A 25,507-nucleotide genomic window follows, 5' to 3' on the forward strand; every position below is an offset into this window, starting at 1 on the left:
TAAAACAAATGAAACCCGCATATACGCGAGTTTCTTTGAAGAAACTAGTGTGTATACACTATTGTATCCTCTGAAAAGCGTGTATATAAAGCTCAATAAAGAAAAACAAAAAATCCAGGCCTGATCCAAAAGATCGGACTTGATGCCCAGGAAGAAAACAAGACACAGGCACTGTAAAGGAAAGAAATCAATCAAGCAGGCCTTGATCAAGAAGAAACAACCCATTCTAGGAAAAACAAGAATGCTTTCCCTAGTGGAGTCACCAATTCTGTTTCTAGTAGAATCACCCTAGGGTCTTGGGTTGGGAACCCCACCAGAGCGGAGGGCATACAACATAAAGATACACATAAAAAAGCAATCCTAATACTTAAACAGTTAAACTTGGTACATAAGGTCTTACCCGTAGATCCTACATTTGAGGTCGTTCCTATAGGGTTCAAACCCTCTTCTTCTTTCTTGTGCTTTAAGACCTACAATTCATTCAAGGCAAAGAATATACACCAAAAATAACTGAAAGCATGTTCATAATATCAAGGTGAGATCATATAAGCATGTAAGAAAATAAGCATTAACATGATATTTTATAAGCAAATCATGACATAAATTAATGCATAAAGACCATAATCATCAAGAAAACGACAACACCTCTTTATTAATGTAAACTAAAGAAAATACAACAGAACTACAACCTGAGTCATCTGTCGGCTCCAAGCGAAACCGTCCTCCAGATCCATCCTGCCCAGGCCTCAGCAATCCTCCTCCATAAGTATGCACAAGGATGTCATGAAGGGATGATGAATATCTCAAGAAGGAAACACGGGTTTCCTATGACTAGGAGTGCAGAAGGCATAGGGATATCTTCAGACTTGATCATGGATGTAATCAACTATAATATCAATATCTAATCCTTCCCATTCCTTTAGGCCTTCCCATGGAGATGTATTTATACTTCTCCAAATTAGTTTTTTCAATTGGGAAACAGTTGAGCCACGGGCTATAGTAGGTGGGTATCGGGTCAAACCCATAAACCCCGCCCAAATTAAGGTATATTATATAGTTTTTAATGTTTTAACGCATATACCTGGGTTGGATATAGGTTGACCGACGTGTACACGTGATTTAGATAGGGCATAATCGTGTATGGGATTTAAAACATTGTTTTTTAGAAAATGGACCAAGTTTGGTAGGGAAGGGTTGCCCTAGGCCATATCATAGAGCATCAAATCTACGAAGGGTGGTAAATGTTGCTATAATATCTGGTGAGATTATTTATGTACATTCTCGCTTACGCACAGGGCTCAATTCACTTAAGTGAGTTCAACCTTCCAATGGAGTGAAGCCAACATTTGGGTGTTGGACCTAGTGTCCTCATGCTTGTGAAAAATAAAAATTAAAACAAGCATGCACCATGAGAAGTCTTCAAACAAAGAACCTGATACATTCTCTTGAAACATCCTCTATTTTTGGCTTAAGAATGTCGTTATGTAGTCACCCACAGGGTCATAGAACTGACCAGTGAAATTTTTAGTTGCCTTATTTTCATGAAATATCTGCTGATCAATATCCTTTTGATCAGGGTAGCCACAAAGACTACTTGGCTCCTTTCCTTCTTCACATATGGGCCAGGAAAGGGAGGGTGACTTCTCTTCTTTGAGGACTTCGGGCTTAAAGCAATTTGGATCTAAAAGTACCTTCCCCTTCTCAGCTGGCCTCAGAGGCTCTTTGGAGGGAGTGCCTTCGTTTTGGTCGTGTCCCATTGATGTCTTTCTAGATGACCGAAGAGCATTTCTATTATGCAACTAAGCCATTATGAAATCAAAGAACTACTTGCAGCAATCATCCATCTCATCATCATTTAGCGTTACATCAAGATCATCTTCCTCTTCTTCATGCGTCCTGACCTCTTGTTCTTCGTCAGAGAAAGAGGAATATTATCGTCGAAGGTTTATATTTTCTAACTCCAATTTTATCAATCTATATAAGGAGTTCTTTATTGAGCTTTCCATCTCTTCCATTTCTTGACAAATGTAGCCGCTAGAGTGTTTACAATTAATATTCAGATAGTGGAGTCGCCAGGGTGATGAATGATAATGGGGGTTTGTGGAGTCGCCAAGGTGATGATGAATGCAATAAGAACCTCTTTATTCACCTACGCAAAGTGTGCTCAACTTGTCATATCCCAGGGGGAAATCCTTCAATACATTCCATGGCAATGGCACCAAAAGATGTTGTAGCTCCCAGAGACAACCTTGGATTGGTTACAAGACCAGTGCCTGGGCACATCTAGATTTGTGTGTCTAAAATGATTTGCAAGAAACTGGAGACATCACTTATGTTCTATTGATTCGGATTTAAACAGGAACGCAAAAAATTACAGAGATAATCATAAACACAAAGAGGCAGTGGAAATAATACTTCATTTCATTAATGTAAAACACTGAGATATGCTTACAAACAGAAAATGGAAATAAATAGCTAAGGCGATGGTAGCTTATCTCTGAGAAGAGATGTGGTGGCTAACTGCCTCTGAACTATGTTACAATGAGGCTCGAAGGCCTATTTATTGTTGAGAAACAATGGAAAACCCTTAACCTCCAAAACCTAACCCTAGAAGATGAAACACCAAATTGTGGGCCTCGTTTGGGTAAATTGGTACATCAATTTCCCGAGGCCGTAACTTTGGCATACGATCTCCGTTTGACGCGTACAATAGCTCGTTAGAAAGATCTATCTGAGCACTACCACTTTGGGAAGGGAAACATGGGTCGTTTAGGGCCTCAAAACGGCTTTGGAAGTTTAGGACCCGAAAAACTGCTAAAAATAGTAAACTGTGCTACAGTTTAGGAAACTGAAAAAACTGAAAGAGACAGTTGTGGGGGTCCAAATGGGATAGGTGGGTAGCCACCAACATCCACCTAGATCATATATATATATATAGGAATTGGGTTGGTTCATTCATACAAAGATATGAGTTATGTATTTCGGGTATTTCTTCTCGTACACAACTCACAAAAATATAACATAAAGGAGTGGAGGCCGAGTAGTTTGAGGACTTACAGCTCAATAAGATTTATAGAGAAAATGCAAGAGGATAAGGAGAAAGGATAACTCATCATCTAGAGCTCACGGCATCAAGAATTCTATATTTGACACATAGAGCTTGAAGTAAGTAAGAAATCCTATACTTATTTGAGTTACAAGAAGATATAATGGACTGAAGGGAAAATGGGTGCTATGATTCATGTAGCGTAGTTTAAAGAGGTGGTTTTAGAAATCCTCACAGGCACATGCATCAACCAATAAATACACGTGAATCTATAAGGAGGTAAGAAACATTTCTAGCATCTATAATTGCATGAATTCAAAAGAAACATGAACATAATGGGGTTTAAAAGAGAGAAAAACATATTGTAATACTCAAAGAGGGAATCACCACCATTTCTTCATATTCTTAAAGATCTGTATCTTAAAATTATACAATCTGAAACAACATGTCTTTTTCTTGTAGATTTTTGAACCTGAATGAAGTCTTGCTTCCTCCTATTTATTCTGGAGAGGGGCACATGGACATTCATTACAAAAAAATATCTTTGGCCGAGTCTCAACTGTCAGGTTGACTAGCTGTCTCGGCTGTGATGGCTCTGTGGCCCAAAAATATTACGGAATTAATGACCACATTGAAAGAAGGCATGTTACAGGACAAAAATAAGTCAACAACCAGACATAAAAGTAAATGAAAAGCCTTTGTTCCCATCATGTGATCTCCTCTGCCTCACACTGTAATTTTCTCCCGGTATGGCCTCTTGTGCTGCTCAACTGACCCCGTCGCTTCTGCCTTTACTGCTTGAATGCCTTGTTATGTGGAGTATGGAGTGGGTTGATTGTAAGTACCTGTTTTGGTGGTCCTTCGCTGTGTATAGGAGTGAGGCTCCATGACGAGTCATTTAATATTACCGAGCCCCCCATACTGTCTTCAACACTCTGTGTCATACTTACTTTAATGCCACAACTGCCGACCCATCCGCCTTAAGAGCCATGTAGCATGTTATTGGGGTTGCGCGACAGCGAGACTTTTAATCTTGAAAATGTTGCAGAGCGGTGGGCTCTGATGCTCCTTATCCCATTTTGGTTTAATCCCTTTCTTCTTTTCTTATCAGGCTCCTATCCGAGGCATTTTTCCTTTGTTTTATGAAATCTCGCACTTCGGTGCTTTCCAAGCGTTGCCATTGCTATTTCCCCATGAACCTTGTGATCGCTGATTTGCGGGGTTGGGCCCACCTGAAGTATCGCAATCACAGCACCGGAGAGGGGGACCTTCTACATTCTTTCTCAGCACGGGTTGCCTGTCTAGACGCAGGATCTTTATAAGCCAGATCACATAATATATTGCGTCCGGGAGGATCCCTGCTTATCGCAATCGCAAGCCTGGAAGGAACTCTGGTGTAGGAGCACTTTAAGCTGTGTGATCGCCGATCACCGATCTACGGGGGGTGATGTCATCACTACCACGTGTCACCTTGTGATTGGTGACACATGTCACCCAGAAATGCCCCCATAGGACCCTGAAAATGCCAAATCTGTGTGCCACATGTCACCTGTACTGCCACATCAAAAATGACGTTAGCTGTCATGTCAGTTATAAGGGTCAATCATATCCACCACGTGGCCCTCTAGAGGAGAGAGAAAATGTCCTACCTGGCCTTGGTCTATTCGTGAATTCCTTTGTTAAATAGAATCGACCCCTTCTTGGTGATCTAACACTATATCACAAATCAACGACATCGCAAGATTTTTAAGTTAGAACCTCTCCGCCACGTTGATCACTAATTTTCCAGTCTTGCGGGACTGTGATATTGCAAGATGCAGGACTTTGACATGGTTGATCTGTTCATTTCGTTGTGCCTGGGGCCCCCGACCTCCGATAAACCCTACTGCCACGTGGAGGATAGAGAAAGGGCCCGCCTGTCCTTGTCTTTGCATGCATTTCCTTTGTTAAACTATTTCGGCCCTCCTTGGCAATTTCACATTAAATCGGCGGTTCCCCTGCACAATTCCTTAAGGATGGCCCATCAAGTATTGCGGGGGCCATGCAGGATTGCGGGATTGTGGGGTGCCCAATATGCTTGACTTACTATGCCCGGGGTCCTCTAATAAGCTCTTTTCCTTCATTTTAAGGCAACAAAACTCTTGATCTTCAACAAGCCATATCTTCTGATCCAAAAGTCCATTTTGGGACTTCTATATATTGTTGGAAAGCTCATTCTGGGCACTATGAAATGGACTGGGACTGACTTGGCACTAAGAGCTTCTGTGGCCTAGGAATGTGGCTTCAAACTTCACTTCTCTTGGGCAACCCTGACCAACTGAAACCCACAATGCAGTGAGTGACAACACATGGGATACTTGCCTAAATATCCTTTGGATTTTATTTTTGGCAAATATGTTGCTATTAAAGGTCATAACGACATAGACAAAGCAAGAAAGTTCATTGAACAAATACAATTAGTACACCAAAAGGTTCAAGGATAGCTTAAGAAAAGTCAAGGCAAGTACAAAGCAAGGCACGAAAAGCATTGTCAAGATCACAAGTTCCAAGTTTGAGATGAAGTTTGGCTTCACATTAACAAAGAGAGGCTCCAAGGAGAAGGTAAAAATCTCAAACCAATTAGATATGGTCCATTCAGAATTTTGGAAAAGATTGGTAACAATGCTTTCAGGTTGGATTTTCCTTCATATATGCAAATTTATGTTATTGTTAATGTTGAGAATTTAAGGTTGTATGAGCCTCCTTTGATTGAAGATAAAGGAGAGAATATTCAAATCCCATCTATTGAAGAATTTTCTCGAGAATTCCATGATGTGCTTCAGTAAGACACTATACTTGATAGAAGAAAAAGGACAACAAAAAGGGGAAGTATCGATTATCTTTGAGTGGGGCTCAAGGGTACAATACCTTCAAAATCCAAATGGACAGAGGTTGGAAATGTGAGGGAACTATACCCTCACCTGTTGAACAATTGAAACTGATCCTTTTTGGGTCCAAAAGGCTTCTAGTGCGGAGGAGTGATCAGGTGCTCAAAATTAGGCTCAAAAATAAAAGTGTCAGAATCTTGTTAAACTTTGCTTCAGATCGAAGAGCTCGCCATTCTGATTCCAATGGTGTGAATGACACTCAAATCTGAACTCATATGCAGAAGTTAGAGCAAGTCAAAGTTCAGGTTTGACTTGGACACATGGCAGGATTGGATGATGTGGCAAGGTCCTTCAGCGAATGAGGAGGCACCAAGTGGCAAGCCACCATTGGCACCTGCATGTCGCAAATAGCAATCGCAGGCAGGTTGACATTAAAACTTGGTTCCCGAACAGGAAAGGGTTGCGATGCGATAAGGCAGGCGGGAAGGCATTCAAGAATCGGCTGGAGGCATGATGCAATGGATCGCAATCGCACATCGGCAAAGGGAGGTCTTATAAAATCCCCCACCCCCTTGGTAATATCAGGGTTGCGATGTGATATTGCAATCACATATCACAACAGGACAAGTCCTACATTTGTATAGGACCATTGGTTTTCTGTCGATTGCGATATCCCAGATGTGATAAGGTTAGGCTGCAATTTAATGTCTCGTCGGGTCCATCGTATCGCAATCGCACATCACTCACCACGTTCACAAACCATAAGACTTACTAGACTTTGCTGATTGTGATTTGTGATGGACAGTCAGTGCCGACGAATTATGGCTCGCCACGTGGCAAAATTCTCGCTCGGTTAGTGGATTTTTGGAGCGAAAATGTGGGTTCCTGTTAGATGTGGAGAAATTTGTGAAGCGAATAATGGGAAAACAAGTGGAAGTCATAACTTCATCATTTTTCCACCAAATTGAATGCAAAAAGAGGCTAGATAGCCATTTTTGAGTATTTTGGACTGATTGGAGCAAGTTTCAAAAGCACTTGAGCATTGTAAACACAGATTTTTACATTTTTGAGCATAATAGAGAGGCCCAAGCCATTTGAAGCTAGACCAAGGAGACGTAGCCCAGGAGGGGTGAACTCCTTTATCATGTGATTTTTTTAATGTGTTTTTGATGATGTTTTTTACATGTTTATGTTGTTCTTCAGTTTCTGGTTTATGTTAAATTACTTATAAAATTAACATAAAAAATCTTCATTTCACTTGCAAAAAATTCATGAATCCTTAAGCATAATGAAAGCATTTTGTTAATAATCTGAGGAAGATCTTAGCACTGCAAACTAATGTTCTAAATCAGATTAGAGGGACAAGATGAGGTAGAAGGAAGTTAGTAGAGATAAACAATGGAAGCACTAACTTTGATAGGTTTTGGTGCCTTCATCATGTGGGAAGCACTAACTTTGATAGGTGGAAGCTACATATTTAATGGTTGTGGCTTGCCACTTGATAACATTTCAAAACTCTTTACCACCTCTAACTACATAAGTTTCCCTTGTGTGTGATGTTTCTTGTGCAACATCAAAATTAAATAAATAAACTTCCATGAGGGAAAAATTATGCAAATTGTAAACACATAATTTCATATGAAAAATATGAATCCTTATCTTCCCTTTGCAATGCCCAATTTTCAATTATTCAAAAATAGTAGGTGCAAATCCTATATGTTTGAATAAAGAAACCATGAAACATATTTCGCTAAGTAGAAGGAAAGTTTAGTAGGTCAAACATGGGAAACAATGATGCAACAATTCATCAAACATCCACCAATCAAATTTTTGTCGGTGCTTCATATCGGTGATGTGTGGTGGGTTGTAATAGGTTATAGAACAAGGATACATGGAAATGTTCCATAGGGAATTAGAAAATGATGAAATATTGGAGAAGAATAGGCCCTTTAGGAATGAACAATTCTAATCATTCTACTTTTAAACCTTTTCTAGTAATCATCATTGAAATTTGACTAAGTAGTGGCTGGCTAGATTAGAATTTCCATTTCTTAAATTGTATTTTTGAATGCATTAAGGGAACAATGCCTTGAAAAACCCCTATCACACCTGACTTATGTAATTGTAACAACTCATATTTGTGAAACCTATTGTAGCCAAATCCTACCAAGAAAAAATGATAAATACTTTTCAAGAAAAACTCATAGGATGTTTTCTATCTCATAGGGAGGACAACATTTTCATTGGGGGCTATGATATCACGTGACAAATTCCTTTTTAATTTTTTGTTGAGATTTTAATTTTATTAATATTATTGGGTTTTATCCCAATCTCCAACCAAAGTCCACCAATATACAACCATAACCCATAGAAGACACCAAGGCAGGAGCCCAAGGCCAAGTGGAAGTAACATTATATGTGCACAATGCATTGGAAGGCATTGTGTATGATGGTAAATGTAAAGGGTACATTGTTGCCTCATAGATGTGGGATATTTGTTTTCAAAACAAATATGCATGTAACTAGTGCACTTTTGCAGTCAAGGAAGGTCAAGGTATTAACTGTTCTACAAAAGTTGCTCTATACAACAAGATGAAAGGCAAGATATTTAATACTTGTAATTATTTGATAGAGTGAATTACGGTAGGTTCGAGAGAATATAAAGGATACCAAAATTGGAAATGGTGTTTACCTAATTTGGAGGAGCAAGTTGGAAAATGTATGCTTATTTTAGGAATTGTGAATTTAGTTCAGCGAATGAGTAGACAAAATTCAATCTGACATGGATTAGGATGGTGGGATATAATGGCTTATGTAGATGAAGATAGGAATTTGAGCTTTCAAGGTTACTTAACTAAAATTCGTAGACTAGTGCGTCACCTAGTTGGATGTGTAATTATAGAATTAATAAGATCAATTATTTCCCACAACCCTACAATTATGGAGGCATTTGGTTCACTTTCACAAAAAAGAGGAGTTGTTGATGTGGCACATGAACAATTGGTTAACATTGAAATGCAAAGGGCTTCTTTATTAGAACTTGAGATATCCTACTATGAAAATGTTGAAGAAATCACTAAATGGAAAGTGTCACCTAAAATGGCTATCGAAAAGTGTAGGGAAACCTTTCTTGGGGAGAAGTAGAGAGCTTGCAAGTCAAGCCTAGCTGGATAAACAGAAGGATGCATGGGACCAATGAGATTCTCAAGCTTCGACACTTATGAAGAAAAAGACAAGTGCACGTGGTAATTTTCTCGCAACTGAACAACAGTTTGAGTCTCTTATAACTATTGAACACGATGGAGACATGCATCCTATAAGGGGTAAAAGTTTTACTTGCAACATTTGCTAGGCCATTCTCTAAACTGGAACCCTACGATTGAAAGTTTCCTTATTTTGGGCATGAATCCTCCTTGAGAAAGAGCTAAGTGGGTCAGACAGAGATTGTCACTTCTACTTTTTCCGGATTTGAGTCAATCTTGAAGGTCACTAATATTTTAAAGGACCATACATTCTTTGTGTGGAAGCTTGGTACTATCAATGCTTATCTTGATTCATGTATCTGTAATGTTTCACCAACTATAGATCATACCGTAGGTTTTAACCAAACGGTTAGCAGTGAAAAGAGAATCTCTATGCACAACTAATGAATTTGTTGCAGTTTTATGAGGAGTTTGAGATAGGTGACCATGTTGGCACTCAACTTAGTGATGATAATGTTTTTCTAGTGAATTTATCTCAACTTCAAGATGTTCATGTTTTGGTTTTAAAGGAGATTCCAAAACTCTGAAATCTAGTATTGACCAACCTGGGCTCAGTTGAAAAATCATAATGATTTGGTGGATGTTGCTTGGATGAAGAGTTTGAAGCATCATGAGTTGACAAAAATTAGTTAACTTTTGTGTGAGTACCAAAAGAAATCAATGTTTATTATATTCCTTTTCCAGATGACCAAAATTTGATGGGTCTACATATCCAAAGTTTAACAAGACTCAAGGTTTCGCAAAATGGTATTGCAAAACCAACAATATGATTAATGGACGTCCAGATTTATTGCACCATCCCTACCTCATTTTTCCAAAACCATGAAGGAGGGTGGTGAAAAATGGTTTTTGGTTTTATAAAACCACTAAGACTTTTGATGATATACACACAACGAATCTAGGACTCACACATAGTTTTCCACTGCCACCAAGGTCTCCATACATCTAGCTCATCTCCACATGGCGTGTGACAAAGATCAGACATGCATGGATTTAATATTTTTGTTTTAATTAGAATGCCCGATATATGTTTGTATTGATTTGTTTTTAAAAGGGCCGAAGTTTTATTTTTAACAAGGGGTTATATTTAATATATATGATATTAAATTAATATTTCTTGTAATTTTATTATTTCCAAACACTTCAAAAAAATCATTTTTATAATTGTTTCAAGAATCCGTTTTTGAAACTGATTGAGACAATCGGTCGCAGGGGGAGAAGCAAAAGATCAGAAATGAGTAAAAAGTAGGGGTTTGGAGTGTGAAGCTGATGATGATATGTAATGAAAGCATCTCTCTGAAACTTAAAAATAAATACCAGTTTTGATTCCAATTATTGGGGTAATTGCAAAAATATTTTCTTCTTATGTTTTTATCATTCATTATTGTTTTTATTCCACTAATATGAGTGTAACAATGCAGCAGGTTGATTCAAATCAATTTTATGAATTTTCCTGGAATTAATGGCACTCATATTTTTGGTTTGAATCCCTTAATGGGAACTCCACCATACCAAGCATTCACCCATGTTTCTTGTTCTTTGCATCATTTACTATACAAGGACAAAGGTTGAGATTCTTAAGTGCCTTAGCGATTAAGCCTTGTTTTCTCCATCTGCTTCTAATAATCTATTGACACCCTAAGCACTGCAACCCTCACTTATCTTGGCCAATCCAGTTGTAAAGATAGGTTTCAGAATTAGATCACTTATTGTTATTCTCATGGTATGTTTCTTTGACCCTATATTTTATTATATTTTATAAATCTTGTAGATGTCCTGGGCACTAGCCCCTTTGTAGCCAGGAATTTTCTCCGTCATTACAAAAAAACCAACAATTCGATTAAATTTCTAGTTGGGTTTTGGGTAAAAGTGATCAGAAAAAAGTATTGAGGAAAAATTCAGTAAATATAATGTTTAGACTATTTCTTTACAACTTCCATTAGCGTAAGTAGGATACCCTCAACATGGGAAAAGGATTTCCTACGTGAATCCAAATGGTTACAATTATCAAAGATAAGAGGTCAAGTTTTTGGATGGTCCATGAATAATCAATAGAGGCTTCACTAAATGTCACAATTAAGAAGGAATTGAGGGTCATCAATATATTTTAAGGTAATTTTTTTTGGGTTAGCAATACAACTCAATGATAATTGAAAATCACTGGATTGGATGAGATCAATAGGCCATAGTTAATGAAATCACATAAAATAGTATCCTCAGGCATATGCATGGTGCTTGATGCTCATGTTGCTATAAACCCTTGCCCTTGGGCCTCCTTTCCTCTTCTCGACTAGTTTTCCCCATAACCCTCATGTCCTCTTCATAGCCACATTGGACCATGTTATATTACATTTTGAAATAATATTTACATATATTGAGTAAATCTTGGAAGGTACAACCACATGGTACATAGAAAACCTGTTTAGCACAATTAGATTCCTAACCACTCACGAGTTGGGACTTGGCCTTGTGCTATACACTAGGAATTGACATGAAATATTTACATGACTTTCACATATGTTCATTTATTTAAGATCATATGCTTTGACCCTCATCATAATGACTTATTTACAATTTATACAAAATTTAATTAAATAGATCCAAGGGGCCAAAGCTAGAGTATAAGCATTGAGATACTCCTATAATATGATAAACAAGGAGAAAAGAACGACACCTAGATATATCATCCAAGAATAATAGACATTGGAAAATCCTTACGTATGAGCTACATTACTTGCTCAAGTACCCAATGGGACGCATACCAATACTACTCCTTGCCTTGATAGGAGTTGTAGCTTTCAACATAGAAGAAACTACTATATATGCATTGTTAGGTCCCTATACTACTAGTGTAGCCCCTTATTGTTATTAGTGCAACCCCCTTATGGTATTGTTGTGCCCATGTAGTCCCCATGTTGTTATTATTGTGCCCCATAGAAGCCCACTATTGTTATTGTTGTGCCCCTACAATATTATTGTTATGTAGGCTCTGATTATATTGGGACCACTTAGACTCCTATCTATAGAAAGGAGGTATTGTCATTTGTATCATCAAAGAATTGCTCATTTGTGTAATGTAAAGGAGGTTTCACCCTCGAAGAGGCTGAGTTTGAAGTTGTTGATCTATCTTTTCTATCTTTTTGTGAGCTGGTTTCATAACATTTGGTATCAAAGCTTTGGATTCTAGGGTTTCGCTACTCCAAACAGGTCATCATGGCATTTTCGCTGTAAATTTTTCTCTACGAAGTTTCAGAAGCTAAAAGAAAACCCATTTGATCCAAAATCGTTATGAACGTCAGGTCCAAATTTCAGATATTGTCTCGCTATATTTTCGAAGATATGATTTGAGGAAGTTAGGGTTTTTGCAAGCTCTAGAATTCCATCTCAAACAGGTTATCATGGAATTTTCGCTATAATATTTTTTCTGCGAAGGTTCAGACTTTGAAATTATAACCCATTTGAGCTGAAATATTAGTGAAGCTCGGGTCCAAATTTCAGATCTTGTTTCGCTATATTTTCGGAGATACGGTCCAAGACATTTAGGGTTTTTTCAAACTCCCGAATTACATTCCAAACAGGTGACCGTGGGAAACTCATCATAACTTTCTCTCTGAGCATAAGATTGAAATTTCATGAGAAGCTACTGAAAGAGGATGGATTTTTATTTTCGGTGTATGTTTTTATGGTCCGAAGGTCGAAATAGTGACACATGGCAGGTCGTACAAGTTAGCTCTACTGAACGAGTCTATAATCGGGTCATTGTAGGAGATTTAGCATAACTCTTTATTGAAGAATCCAATATCTTTTAGACTGGTGGGGTTAGAAAGAGGACTTATAGAGCTACCATAGGACACAATTTCAGAACTTTAAGATATGAAATTACAGAGTTACAATCGTTTAAATATCGAGCTCCTAAAAGCAAGAAAAATAATGACTCAAATCAAGAAAATAGAAACACCTAGTAAGCAAAATTGGATGGATGATTTCAAGAATGTGATTGAATCTAAGATAAATAGTTTTATATGTGTCATGGAAGCTAATATCGATGGTATGGAAGCATATTTGAAGAAAGACATGGAAGATTTTAAGAAAGATATGGAAGGTTTGAAGGAAGGTGGGACAAAGCTGCTATAAGAAAGGCCTCCTAATGACGAAAAGGTAGTAGAGGAAACTCATGATGAGAAAAAAATAAATGTTACTAATGATTTCATAGAATCTAACATTGGATTGAAAACCCACCATATTCCAAATATCGATATGAGGAAGTTTGATGGCAAGGATCCCATAACATGGATACTACAGATGGACAAATATTTTGATCTACATGATGTTACAAAAGGTATGTATTTCATCTTTATATTTAGAACCGAATGAATTTTTATGGTATAAAGGGCTTTGTTCTCGTAAACCACTTGTCACTTGGTCAATTTTCACGGAGGAAATGATAGCACATTATGAGGATACAAAGAGAAACACCTTTTTTAGCCAATTGATAAATCTCAAACAAAAGGGTTCAATGGAAGAGCACATTGAGGACTTCCAAAAATTGAATATAAAGGTAAATGATATTCCAGATAAACAGAAGATTGATGCCTTCATAGGGATTTTAAAGGATAACATTCAACATGAGATTCATCTTTAGGAACCTGATTCATTGGAAAAGGCATTCAGGTTGGCAAGAAAAATTGAAAGCAAAATTATGGCAAGAAGAAATCCTACCACTCACAATTATAAAGATGGAAGTGTTGTTGCTCTGAGCCTTCCACAACCTACAAGGTTGACAACACAACAATTGGAAGAAAAAGGAGAAAATGACCTTTGTTATAGTTGTGATAACAAACACACTAAAGGTCATAAGTGTGCTGAGAAGAAATTATTTTACATTGATTGTGAAGAGGAGGAAGAAAAGGATCAAGAAACATCAAAAGAAGAGGATATACACCAGGAACCAACCCTAAAGAAAGAAGAAATGAATCCGACCATATCTTGTAATTCATTGGCAGGAATTACCACTCCTCAAACTCTCAAGATAGGACATATCAAGAAGAAAAATGATAACCTCACTTTCGCACAGAACCAAATGAAACAACAGGGAGATCAACATCGCAGTGAAAGAAGTTTTGACATAGATGACTGGGTATTTTTATGACTACAACCATATAAACAAATATCCCTCAAGCAAGATAAGAAGGATAATAAATTATCACCAAAGTACTATGGTCCTTATAAAGTGATGCAAAAGATTGGTACTATGGCATACAAATTGGAGCTTCCTGCATCTTCCTGAGTGCCCCCAATTTTCCATGTTTCATGCTTAAAGAAGGTTATAGGTGACAAGGTCCGAGTTCAAACAATATTGTTGGAACTTGACAAGGAAGGAAAAATCATATTTGAACCTGAAGAAGTCACAGGAACAAGAACCTGACAACTACGAAATCAATCAATTTCAGAGTATCTCATCAAGTGGAAGAACTTACCCGCTGAAGATTCCACATGAGAGGACGAGAATTTTATACAGAAGCATCCAGAACTACTCAAGCGTTGAGGACAACACTTTTTGAAGGAGGGGCATGTTAGGTCCCTATACTACTAGTGTAGCCCCTTATTGTTATTAGTGCAACCCCATTATGGTATTGTTGTGCCCATGTAGTCCCCATGTTGTTATTATTGTGCCCCATAAAAGCCCACTATTGTTATTTTTGTGTCCTTAAAATATTATTGTTATGTAGGCTCTGATTATATTGGGACCACTTAGACTCCTATATATAGAAAGGAGGTATTGTCATTTGTATCATCCAAGAATTGTTCATTTGTGTAATGTAAAGGAGGTTTCCCCCTTGAAGAGGCTGATTTTGAAGTCATTGATTTGTCGTTTCTATCTTTTTGTGAGCTGGTTTCATAACATGTATCCCTTAAGATTCCTATAAAGGAAACATTGTACATCCTTTACAAGGAGAATTAGTATTCCAAGAAGAAACCAAACATATTCATTACATTTTCATTAATGGGATTAGCAATATAAGGATTGAAATTTTGTGTAAGTTGAGAGTCGTCTGTGTGAGCCTTTTTCATAAAATATAAATTTCATATTTAGTTTTCACTCTATATTTTTTTCAAATAAATAGGTGAACTACCACCAATCATAGACAAACCATCATAGTTAGATCAATACAAGTAATCATTTGTAGACAACATTCATCAATGTTGTAAACTCGCAAACAATCTACTAACAACAAGGTAAATTGAGCGTACTATCTTTGCTTCCACCAAGTATTAACAAACATAGATGGAAATGTTCCATATGGCATTAGAAAATGATGAAAACTTGGAGAAGAATATGCCCTTTAGAAATGAACAATTCTAAACATTCTACTTTTTAAACCTTTTATAGTACATCATCGAAATTTGACTAAGTAGTGGTTGGTTAGGTTTTAATTTCCATTGCTTAAATTTCATTTTTGAATTCATTAACAGATTCAATACCTTGAAAAAACCTATCACACCTCACTTGTGCAATCTCAACAACTCACATTTGCGAAACCACTAATTCTTTTAAATTTCTAGCCAAATTTTGGGTAAAAGTTATCAAAAAAAGGTAGCTAGGAAAAATTCAAAAAGTATAATGTTTACACTATTGTGTTACGAATGCCATTGGCATAAGTAGGATACCCTCAACATGGGAAAATGAGTGTTTACGTGAATCTAAATGGTTACATTTATTAAATATAGGAGGTTATGTTTTTGGATGGTCCATGAATAATCAATAGAGGCACCACTCAATGTCACGATTAAGAAGGAATTGAGGGTCATCGATACATTTTAAGTTTATTTTTTGTAGGTTAGCAATGCAACTAAATGAGAATAAAAAATGATTGGATTGGATGAGATCGATAGGACACAATGTAAAAAAAAAAAAAAAAAAAAAAAAAAAACTATCCTCAGGCGTGTGCATGGTGATTGATGCTTATTGTTGGATACCCCTTCCCTTGGGCCTCTTTTCCTCTTCCCCGCTAATGAAACCATAACCCTTTTCATGTTGTCTCCATAGCAATGTTGGACCAAGTTATATTACATTTTGAAATAATATTTACATAGCTTGAGTACATCGTGGTATGCACTACCACATGGTACATAGAAAACATGTTTCGCTGAATTAGATTCCTAACCACTCATGGGTTAGGCCTTGGGCTTGAGCTATACACTAGGAATTGACATGAAATATTTATATGAATTACACACAGGTTCATTTATTTAAGTTCATACGGTTTGACTCCCATCATCATAATAACTTATTTACAACTTATACATATTTGAATTGAATAGATCGAAGGGGTCAAAGGTAGACTAATTACATTGACATACTCCTATAATATTATCAACAAGGAGCCTCCGAGGATCAACTCTCTGAGTTCCAGAACATTGTGAAGAATGATATGCTTCAGGAGGATGACACACACCCTGATGCGGGTGTTAATAAATAACATTTATGAGAGTTCGCACAAGGCAGGCAGCTGGCCCTGCACCTGGCTGGCGGACAATCTCCATGGCATGCGCATTTAATCGGCTGCTGGACGGAATGTTGGTCGCACAAATTGGCATTTATGTGCGCCTGGTTCGAGAGCTCATGCTCAAGGTTTTATGTATGGATCCATATCTGGTTCACGCCATTGCTCCTGGTTCTTTTTACCTCCGCCCGTGGTTCTTCCCGCACCCCTGCCTGGCTCAGATTGTTTGGAAGCTCGCCTGGTTATTTGGTATTGTTGGGTTCCTCTGTGCTCATTCTCTCTCCCGTCAGCTCCGCCATCTTCCCTTTCTCATCTGGTCTGTCATTCTGAGAATGCCTCGTCGTCGAGGAGTCTCGCGCCGAGGAGGCAACACCGGGAACAGAGGTAGAACCTCTCGGTCTGTTCCGCAGAATGTCATCCCCATTACTTCGGCCTCCCCATCCTCACCGCCCTCTGGTCACGCTGGGCCTCTCCCGCACAATTCCTTTCAAACTACCCGGTTCACCTTCCACAGCAGGCTAAACAGGCCAGTTTTGTCTGCTAGTATCATAGTTATTCTTGCTGAGGAAGAGGACAATCCCAACAGCTCGACCCACACCACCACCTCTCAATCTCAGGAAGACAGCGTCCTTCAGGGGGAGATGGCTGGGGTGGTGTTTAATGCTGACAACATGCAGGATGACACCCCTGTTTCTGAAGCGCCTCCGCATCCGGCCGATTCAACACAGCACGAGATTCTTGCCTGTGGACCGACTCAGTGTGCAGGCAGCATTCTCAACCTGGTAACTCCTCCAGAAGGCGGCATTGAAGGAATTGAAGACAATGGTTTCGTCACTTGGGTTGCTTTGTCTAGCCAGGTGGATAAGGACATGCCCGACTCTCCGCAACATGCAGATTAAGGCTGGTTCATCACCGACGGGTGGCATTCTTGCCTTCGCTCTGTTTGTTTTTTGCTATGTGTCTTTGTTTCTAGGTCTCTGGTCCTGTGTCTGGTTTCAGTTCTTGTTTAAGTTTTTGGCGCTAGCCAACCTGTTCTCAGTTTGCAGCAACAACTCTGGGTTTGATGGGTTCTGTTTTGCCTCTTTTGTTCATGACGGGCATGATAGCATGCGTCTTAGTAAAGCCTCTGACGGCGATAGCTATGTCATGTTAGACTCAGAACATAATTTTTTTAGTGGGTCACGGTCTAACAAAAAAAAAAATTGAAGTCTGTAATCCGGAAATGGCAGATAGCATGATATGTATGTCTCAGAATCTCTGGCTGAGGGCAGGCCTCTGCCCCCTCTGAGGTCTCGACCTCCATGTATATAATTTTCTCTTTTTTAATAGAATTAGTATTTACGCAAAAAAGAAAAAAAAAAATATTATCAACAAGGAAAAAAAAACAACTCCTAAATATGATCATCAAAAGAATAATAGACATTGGAAAATCCTAACTTATGAGCTACATTACTTACTCAAGAAATCAATGGATGCAAAACAATACTACTCCTTGCCTTGATAGGAGTTGTAGCTTTCAACATAGAAGCAACTACTATATATGGATCCCTTAAGGTTCCTATAAATGAAACATTACATCCTTTACAAGGAGAATCATTGGAAGTATTCCAAGAAGAAAGCAAGCATATTCATTACACTTTCATTAATGGGATTAGGAGTATAGGGATTGAAATTTTTGTGTAAATTGAGAGCCATTTGTGTGAGCCTTTCTCATAAAATATCAATTTCATATTTAGTTGCCACTATATAATTTTTTTCAAAGATATAGGAAAACTACCACGAATCATAGACAACCCATCATAATGAGATCAATAAAAGGCACAAGAATTTGTAGACAACATTCATCAATGTTGTAAACCTTGCAACAATCTACCAACAACAAGGTAAATTGAGCACGCTATCTTTGCTTCCACAAAGTATTGACGAACATTAGGAATACAAATCCAAATACACAAGATTGAGGGTTCCTTAAGTCTAGAATAAATGCATTATTGCCAAGAATAAAACAAAAAATATTTAACGAATCAATATACATATTTACAATGCATACATAATATTCGAGTGTTTAATAAATGAAATGTCAATTTAGGAATGTACTATTGAGTATCCCACTTGTGTTGGTCCAAAGTATGATGATGACCACCAATTGTAATATTAATGTGTAAAATAACTAGTAATATTGAAATACAAGTTATAGGCCACTATTAAATTGGCAATAAAACTTTGGAAATGATGGTCTAAACTATCATCATACATGAATTAGCCCTTGACCACTTGTCAAAATTAAATCATTATAGAATTTTATAACTATATTAAATCTCTATATAACAAAAAAAAAATAGCATGTCAATTTTATTTATAAAATAAGCTAATAAAAAACAAATCCTAAACCATTAACTATACATAAATCCCAAAATTAATACATACTTTTTAGTTTACTATAAATTCTATTTAATAACAATTATTTTTAAAAACTTAAAAAATAAAATAAAAAAATATGATAATAATAAGAAAATGAACTTATTCAAACTATTTATAAAATTGTTTTCAATATACTCTGTTTTCAATATAGTCTCTTTCCACTTAATATTATAAATTGTATTCTATGATTATCGCTATGAACCACTAAAAAAATATCTTAATCAATAATCATTATTTTTAATGATTAAAAAAATTAACTTATAAAAAGATCTTCCAAAAAATGTATGTTGTTTTTTCCTATTGAAAAAAATTTCATATAAAAAAAATTATTAAAAAAATAATCATATTGAATTAAAAAATAAAAAATACATTTATATTAATTAAATAATATTATAAATTATTTTAAAATAAAAATTTTATTTCCATTACATAAACACATTTATATTAATTAAATAATAATATATGTTATTTTAAGATAGAAAAATATTTTAATTACATTATTAATTAACTGAACAAATCTCTTCACCACATAAGAATATAAGAGATTAATTAACTAGAAAATATCTCTAGATTTAACTATATCCAATCTAATTGGATATAATTAACTACTTCTAAAAACCTATAATAACACTTACAGCAAATGAAAATGCAATATATATATCGCTTTTTCTTCTGGAAAAAAACAAATGAAAATGCAGAACTAATTATCTAATCTAAACTAATCATTTTCCTCCAAATATATGTGCTGACCACTAATCATTTTCCTCCACATATATGTACTAACCATTTTCTTCCGCAACATGCCCTAATCAGATTCAGAAATGGCTTCGTCCGTTACCTGTCCAAGGCGGTTCAACTCAGTTTCTGAATTCTTATGGATTTTGGCGACTAGCTGCTCCAGCGATGCCTCAACCTCTCGAAGAGTCGGTCGTTCATGTGGATCTTCTTTAGTGCACATCACACCTATCTTCGCCAACAGCACAACAATTCCGTACCCAATAAATTCACTTACATCATCTGCTTCATCTTCCATTCTAATCTCCTCCACCAAACTCGTGTCGATCACCACCCAACTCTGCAACGATTGCCCTTCTTCTGATAACACTGCATCTGTGGGCTTCTTTCCCGTTATCATTTCCAGTACCAAGATGCCGTAGCTGTATACGTCCCCTTTCATGGACGGGCGCCCTCCTGTACCATATTCTGTAACCAATTTTATATATATAAAACCTTTATTAGTGACTCATATATAAAACCTTTATCACTGACTCAAATATTTCCCATATAATCAATCTAGTGTATCAGTGTTTACCTGGTGCAATGTAACCAACAGACCCGATCACATGACTGGAGGTGTCCCCTGAGGCTGCTGCTGCTGCTGTTGAATCGTTCATGAGGCGTGCAATACCGAAATCTCCAACATGAGCAGTCATCGTCTCATCCAGTAAAACGTTGGAAGGTTTCAGATCACAATGAACAATGGCCGGAGAACAGTGATGGTGAAGGTATGCCATTCCATGGGCCACGTCCTTGAGAATGCTCAGCCGTCTTTTCAGATCCAACCTGCAATTATTTTCCCTACAATGCAAATGCGTATCCAGGTTTCCCTGCGACATGAACTCCATAATCAAAGATTTGACCTGCAAACTTGAGCATACGCCCACCATTCTCACCAGATTCCGATGGCGGACTCTTCCCAACGTCTTGCATTCTTTTATCAGTCTCTTGTATGCACCTCCTGGTGTGGCAGACTGTATAACTTTGACAGCAACGATTGTGGCGTTGTCTAATACGCCCTTATACACTGACCCATGGCCGCCACGCCCCACTAGGTTATCCGGGCTGAAACCATTAGTTGCTCTGTTCACCTCTTCCTCACTTACAATCTTCGTCTCGCGGAGTTGGCTCCTCAGCATCCTCCCTAATCTCGCTGAAATAGTTTCCAACAATGCAGACTTTCTGCTACGCAAATATATCAAAACCATGATTAAGGCTAGGCAAAATACCAATAGCAAAGTTAAACCAACCGAAGTGGCCAAGATAACTACCCTTCTTTTGGAATCATGATGGTGCCTTGTCGTCAATTTACAATGAGGTAACTCTATCCATCTGCCACAGAGTCCACTGTTTCCTAAGAATGATGTAAAATTCAGTTTTTTGAAAGCTCCAGAGGATGGTACTTCTCCTGTGAAGTTATTGTATGACAAGTTTAAATGCGTAAGCTTCTGTAATTTCTTTATAGAGGTAGGCAGGGGACCGGAAAGCTTATTGAAAGAGAGATCCAAATCTTGAAGTCCTGCAACTTGATCGATTGATGTAGGAATGGTGCCTTCCAATGAATTGTGAGAAAGATTAAGGTAGTCCAGTTCAGCGCAATTCACCAATTGGCCGGGTATGCTACCCGAAAAATTATTCGCTGAAAGATCAATTGCTTGAACCATGTGCATTCCTCCCAGTTCGGCAGGCACCCTTCCTGTGAGTGCATTATGTGAGACATTAATGTAGAACTGTAGGTTATGGAGGCTAGCCACTTTCGAAGACATCAAGCCGCTTAGCTGGTTGTAACTGAGGTCCAGAAGCTCGAGACTGGAACAATCCCCTATGCTGTCTGGTATATTACCACTGAATTTGTTATAGCTGAGATTTAATCTTCTTAGCTGCTGTAAACTTGCAAAAACATGATGAATTTCTCCAGAAAACGCGTTTTGAGAAAGGTCCAGTTCATACAGAGCTTTCAATTGACTGAATTGATAGGGTATATTACCTTCCAAGTTATTCCCGGAGAGGTCCAGCAGCTGAAGAGTAGACAGCCCTCCTAGTGCAGAAGGAAGGCTTCCAGAGAGCAAATTACCACCTAGATCTAACAGGATCAATCCAGTGAGGTTGCTCATCTCCTGGGGTATCTTACCAGTGAAACGATTACCCCCCAAATAGAGATAAAGCAGATTTTGAGAAAGACGGCCTATGCTTCCAGGCAAGTTGCCCTTAAGATCATTTTTCGCAAGATCGAGTCTTTGCAGATTAGTGCAGTTTGAAAGTGCTCCAAAGATGGAAATGGATTCCTCACTATACAAATGATTATCAGCAAGTAACAGATCCTGTAGAAGACGGAGCTTTCCAAATTCCTGAGGTATGCCTCCCATTAAGAAATTTTCAGAGAGATCCAGCCATAAAAGCTGAGAGCAATTTCCTACAGATTTCGGAATGGTACCGTTTAATTCGTTTCCCCAGAGCAGCAGATACTCTAAATTTGAGAGCTTTGTACCTATCTCCCACGGGATTTCTCCGGTAAGCCTGTTGTCATACAAATATAATCCGCTTAACTCCGTGCAATTAAGCAGTGAAGGCGGGATTCCTCCACTGAGCTGGTTTCCTCCAAGATTCAGAGTCTCAATTTTAGAGAGCTTGGTTCCTATCTCCCACGGGATTTCTCCGGTAAGCCTGTTCTCATGCAAATATAATTCGCTTAACTCCGTGCAATTAAGCAGTGAAGGCGGGATTCCTCCACTGAGCTGGTTTCCTCCAAGAGACAGAATCTCAATTTTAGAGAGCTTGGTTCCTATCTCCCACGGGATTTCTCCGGTAAGCCTGTTCTCATACAAATATAATACGCTTAACTCCGTGCAATTAAGCAGTGAAGGCGGGATTCCTCCACTGAGCTGGTTTCCTCCAAGATCCAGAGTCTCAATTTTAGAGAGCTTGGTTCCTATCTCCCACGGGATTTCTCCGGTAAGCCTGTTCTCATACAAATATAATTCGCTTAACTCCGTGCAATTAAGCAGTGAAGGCGGGATTCCTCCACTGAGCTGGTTTCCTCCAAGAGACAGACTTTTAATTCTAGCGAGCAAGCCAAGCTGAGAAGGGATAGTGCCGCTAAGGAAGTTATTTCGTAGAACCAGAAATTCCAGCGCAGAACAATTTCCCAAGGATTCGGGCACTTTCCCAGTCAATCCGTTGCCAGTCAGTGAAATATTTCGCAGGTTTTGCAATTGGCCGAGACCACCCGGAATAGTCCCTGTCAAATTATTGTGGGACAGATTAAGCAGCCTGAGAGATGTGCAATCTTTCAAAGCCTCTGGAATGGACGAAATCAAGTGATTCTCATTGAGGAACAGACGTTTTAAGCGACGCAGCTTGCCCAATTCGTTCGGGATTGTGCCAGAGAAACTGTTCAAAGTGAGGTTCAACACGCCAAGAAAGGAGATATTACCCAAATGTGGAGGTATAGTCCCTTGCAGGCTCATGTTGTAGAGATTTAGGCCAGATACGCGCAGTTTGTGAGGGTGGCAGGTGACACCAGTCCAATTGCAGACATGATTGGCAGTAAAATCCCAGTTGGCCAAGGCGTGAGAAGGATCATATGTGAGGGAGGCTTTGAATGCTTGCAGGGCTTCTATATCGACCTGCAGTCGTTCACGACTTTTCTCATGATAATGATGAAGAAGATGGGCGTTTGCAGAAACAAAGATGAGCATGAGTGTGGAGGTGATGAGGATGAAATCCGTGGAAGCTGCCATCGGCTCCTCAGATGGGCGATCGATAAAATGAAGGAATTACTAAAATATTTCTGCGGGTTTGGGCTATTGTGGATATCAACTAGATTCCTGAAATTCCTGTCATAAGGAGTCGTATCTGATACAGGATTTTGGTGGATTTTCCTTTTCTTGTTGACTCTTTCGCGGATTTTTCGTTATTGACTGCAAGTCGTCCATCTTGCCGAGCACTAATATAAAATTCATTTATTCAAAATCACTAAAATATGTGTTTACTGTGTGTGTTCAGAACACATTAATATTTAATGGACAACTTGACGTTATGCCCAATTAAAAAGAGACCTATAAAACATATATTTCCTTAGTCAAGTTTGTTTTGAATTTCGCAGGTTTGATTTGTGAATTTTATGCAAATTGGATTTATTTAAAAAAATTAAATAATAATAAAAATATTTTTTAATTCCAATCAAATACTTCAAAACATAGAAAATTTAGATAATGTATATTAAAAATTTGATAAATAAAATTAGTGTACTAATACAGATGGAAATTGTAAGATATAAACAAACAAAACCTATCTATTAATATTAGAAGTCATTTGGCCAAAGATTTGTAGGATGATATGATGAATGTGTGCTAATTTTATTGTAGAGTCATGATTAAAATAAGATTCCATCAAATAGTTAATGAAAATTTTGTAAGTATAGATTTTGTATTAAAAATATTAACATGTTTTTGGAAGAAAAAATATAACACAATGATCATGTTGTTACCCATAATTTTAATGTAATAAAAAAACATATTCAATATTAAATTAATTTAGAATTGTCTTTTAGAATGCAGAGAAATCAATGATTAAGATGGATCTATAGTGGTTTTATGTTTTTCTCTATATAGACCATGTGTAATTTTTCATTGTTCAAATTGCATTTTTGACTTGATAAATGAGTGATTAAGAGGGCTTGGGACTAAACCACACACAAACAGACTAGTCTACACCTCAATTATTTTACCTTTAATTAGTTTTTCCTTCTGAGCATTAAAATATTTTACTAAGGTCAACATTAACACACATTCTCCATCTCTCTAAGAGAAATATAAGTTGTTTTTTTTAATTACTTTAATGGTTTTAATTAAAACTAACCAAATATGTACAATCATTTAAGTTTTTATTATAACCGAGAATATTTTTCTATTTAAAGTATTTTTTTAAAGGACAAGTGTCAACTCCAAGTTGCGCACCAACCAAATTACACATCATCCTCATACTAGATTATAGAATGAGCCTCTCAACTAAATTAATTTGGAATTGTTTGTTATTTGCATTCCTTAATTAATTTGGAATTGTTTGTTATTTACATTCCTTAAGTGTTAGTTCCATATTTAAGTGTCTTAATTTGAGCAGTATCGCATTACATTTGTCTAAATATTAACATGCTCATTCTCTCAAAACTAAAACTTGGAGGAAAATTAAGGAATGGAAATTAAAAGGTATTTCAATGAGGAGTAACATGCTCACACTTTAAAAACGATAAGTATTAAGCATCATGCACTAAGTCAATTATTGGCTTAGTGCCTTTCATCTTGTTCATTTAATATCATTTTATTCTCATCTAATGAATAAGATGAAAATACATTAAACCAATTAAAACAATCATTAATTCAGAGCATGGTGCTTAATATTTACTATCCCATACAAGATAGATACCATGAAATTATGACCTACATCCACTGCCTCCAACCTTCTAGCAACATAACATTCATGCTCTCCCACCTCTCCCACATGTATTTGTCCATTGTGTACTTCATGGTTCAACACCCCATATCAGATATGAGATTGAAACTTAAATAGGAAATATTATCCCCATATATATATATATATATATATATATATATATATATATATATATAT

General features: G+C 37.4%; 1 protein-coding gene across 1 annotated transcript; it reads right to left on the reverse strand.

Annotated features, from left to right (window-relative positions):
* Positions 1-19,907: 19,907 nt before the first annotated feature.
* LOC149173464 (uncharacterized) lies at positions 19,908-23,770 on the reverse strand. Its single transcript, XM_089426707.1, has 2 exons — positions 20,415-23,770; positions 19,908-20,305 (listed from the first exon to the last, which is right to left on the reverse strand). The coding sequence occupies exons 1-2, from the start codon at positions 23,617-23,619 to the stop codon at positions 19,908-19,910; spliced, it is 3,603 nt and encodes a 1,200-aa protein (XP_089282833.1). The 5' UTR covers positions 23,620-23,770.
* Between the last annotated feature and the right edge of the window lie 1,737 nt (positions 23,771-25,507).

Source organism: Pinus tabuliformis, chromosome 4_2, assembly GCF_031772625.1.
Source record: "Pinus tabuliformis cultivar Carrire ecotype Pingquan chromosome 4_2, CPIR1, whole genome shotgun sequence".
NCBI classification, from domain to species: domain Eukaryota; kingdom Viridiplantae; phylum Streptophyta; class Pinopsida; order Pinales; family Pinaceae; genus Pinus; species Pinus tabuliformis.

What these genes read in the sequence shown, in the direction of transcription:
- LOC149173464 (XM_089426707.1), bottom strand. Translation starts at nt 23,619, where the DNA reads ATGGCAGCTTCCACGGATTTCATCCTCATCACCTCCACACTCATGCTC. An exon ending in TGTTGGTTACATTGCACCAG is followed by an intron (nt 20,306 to 20,414) that starts GTAAACACTGAT and finishes AATTGGTTACAG; the next exon opens with AATATGGTACAGGAGGGCGC.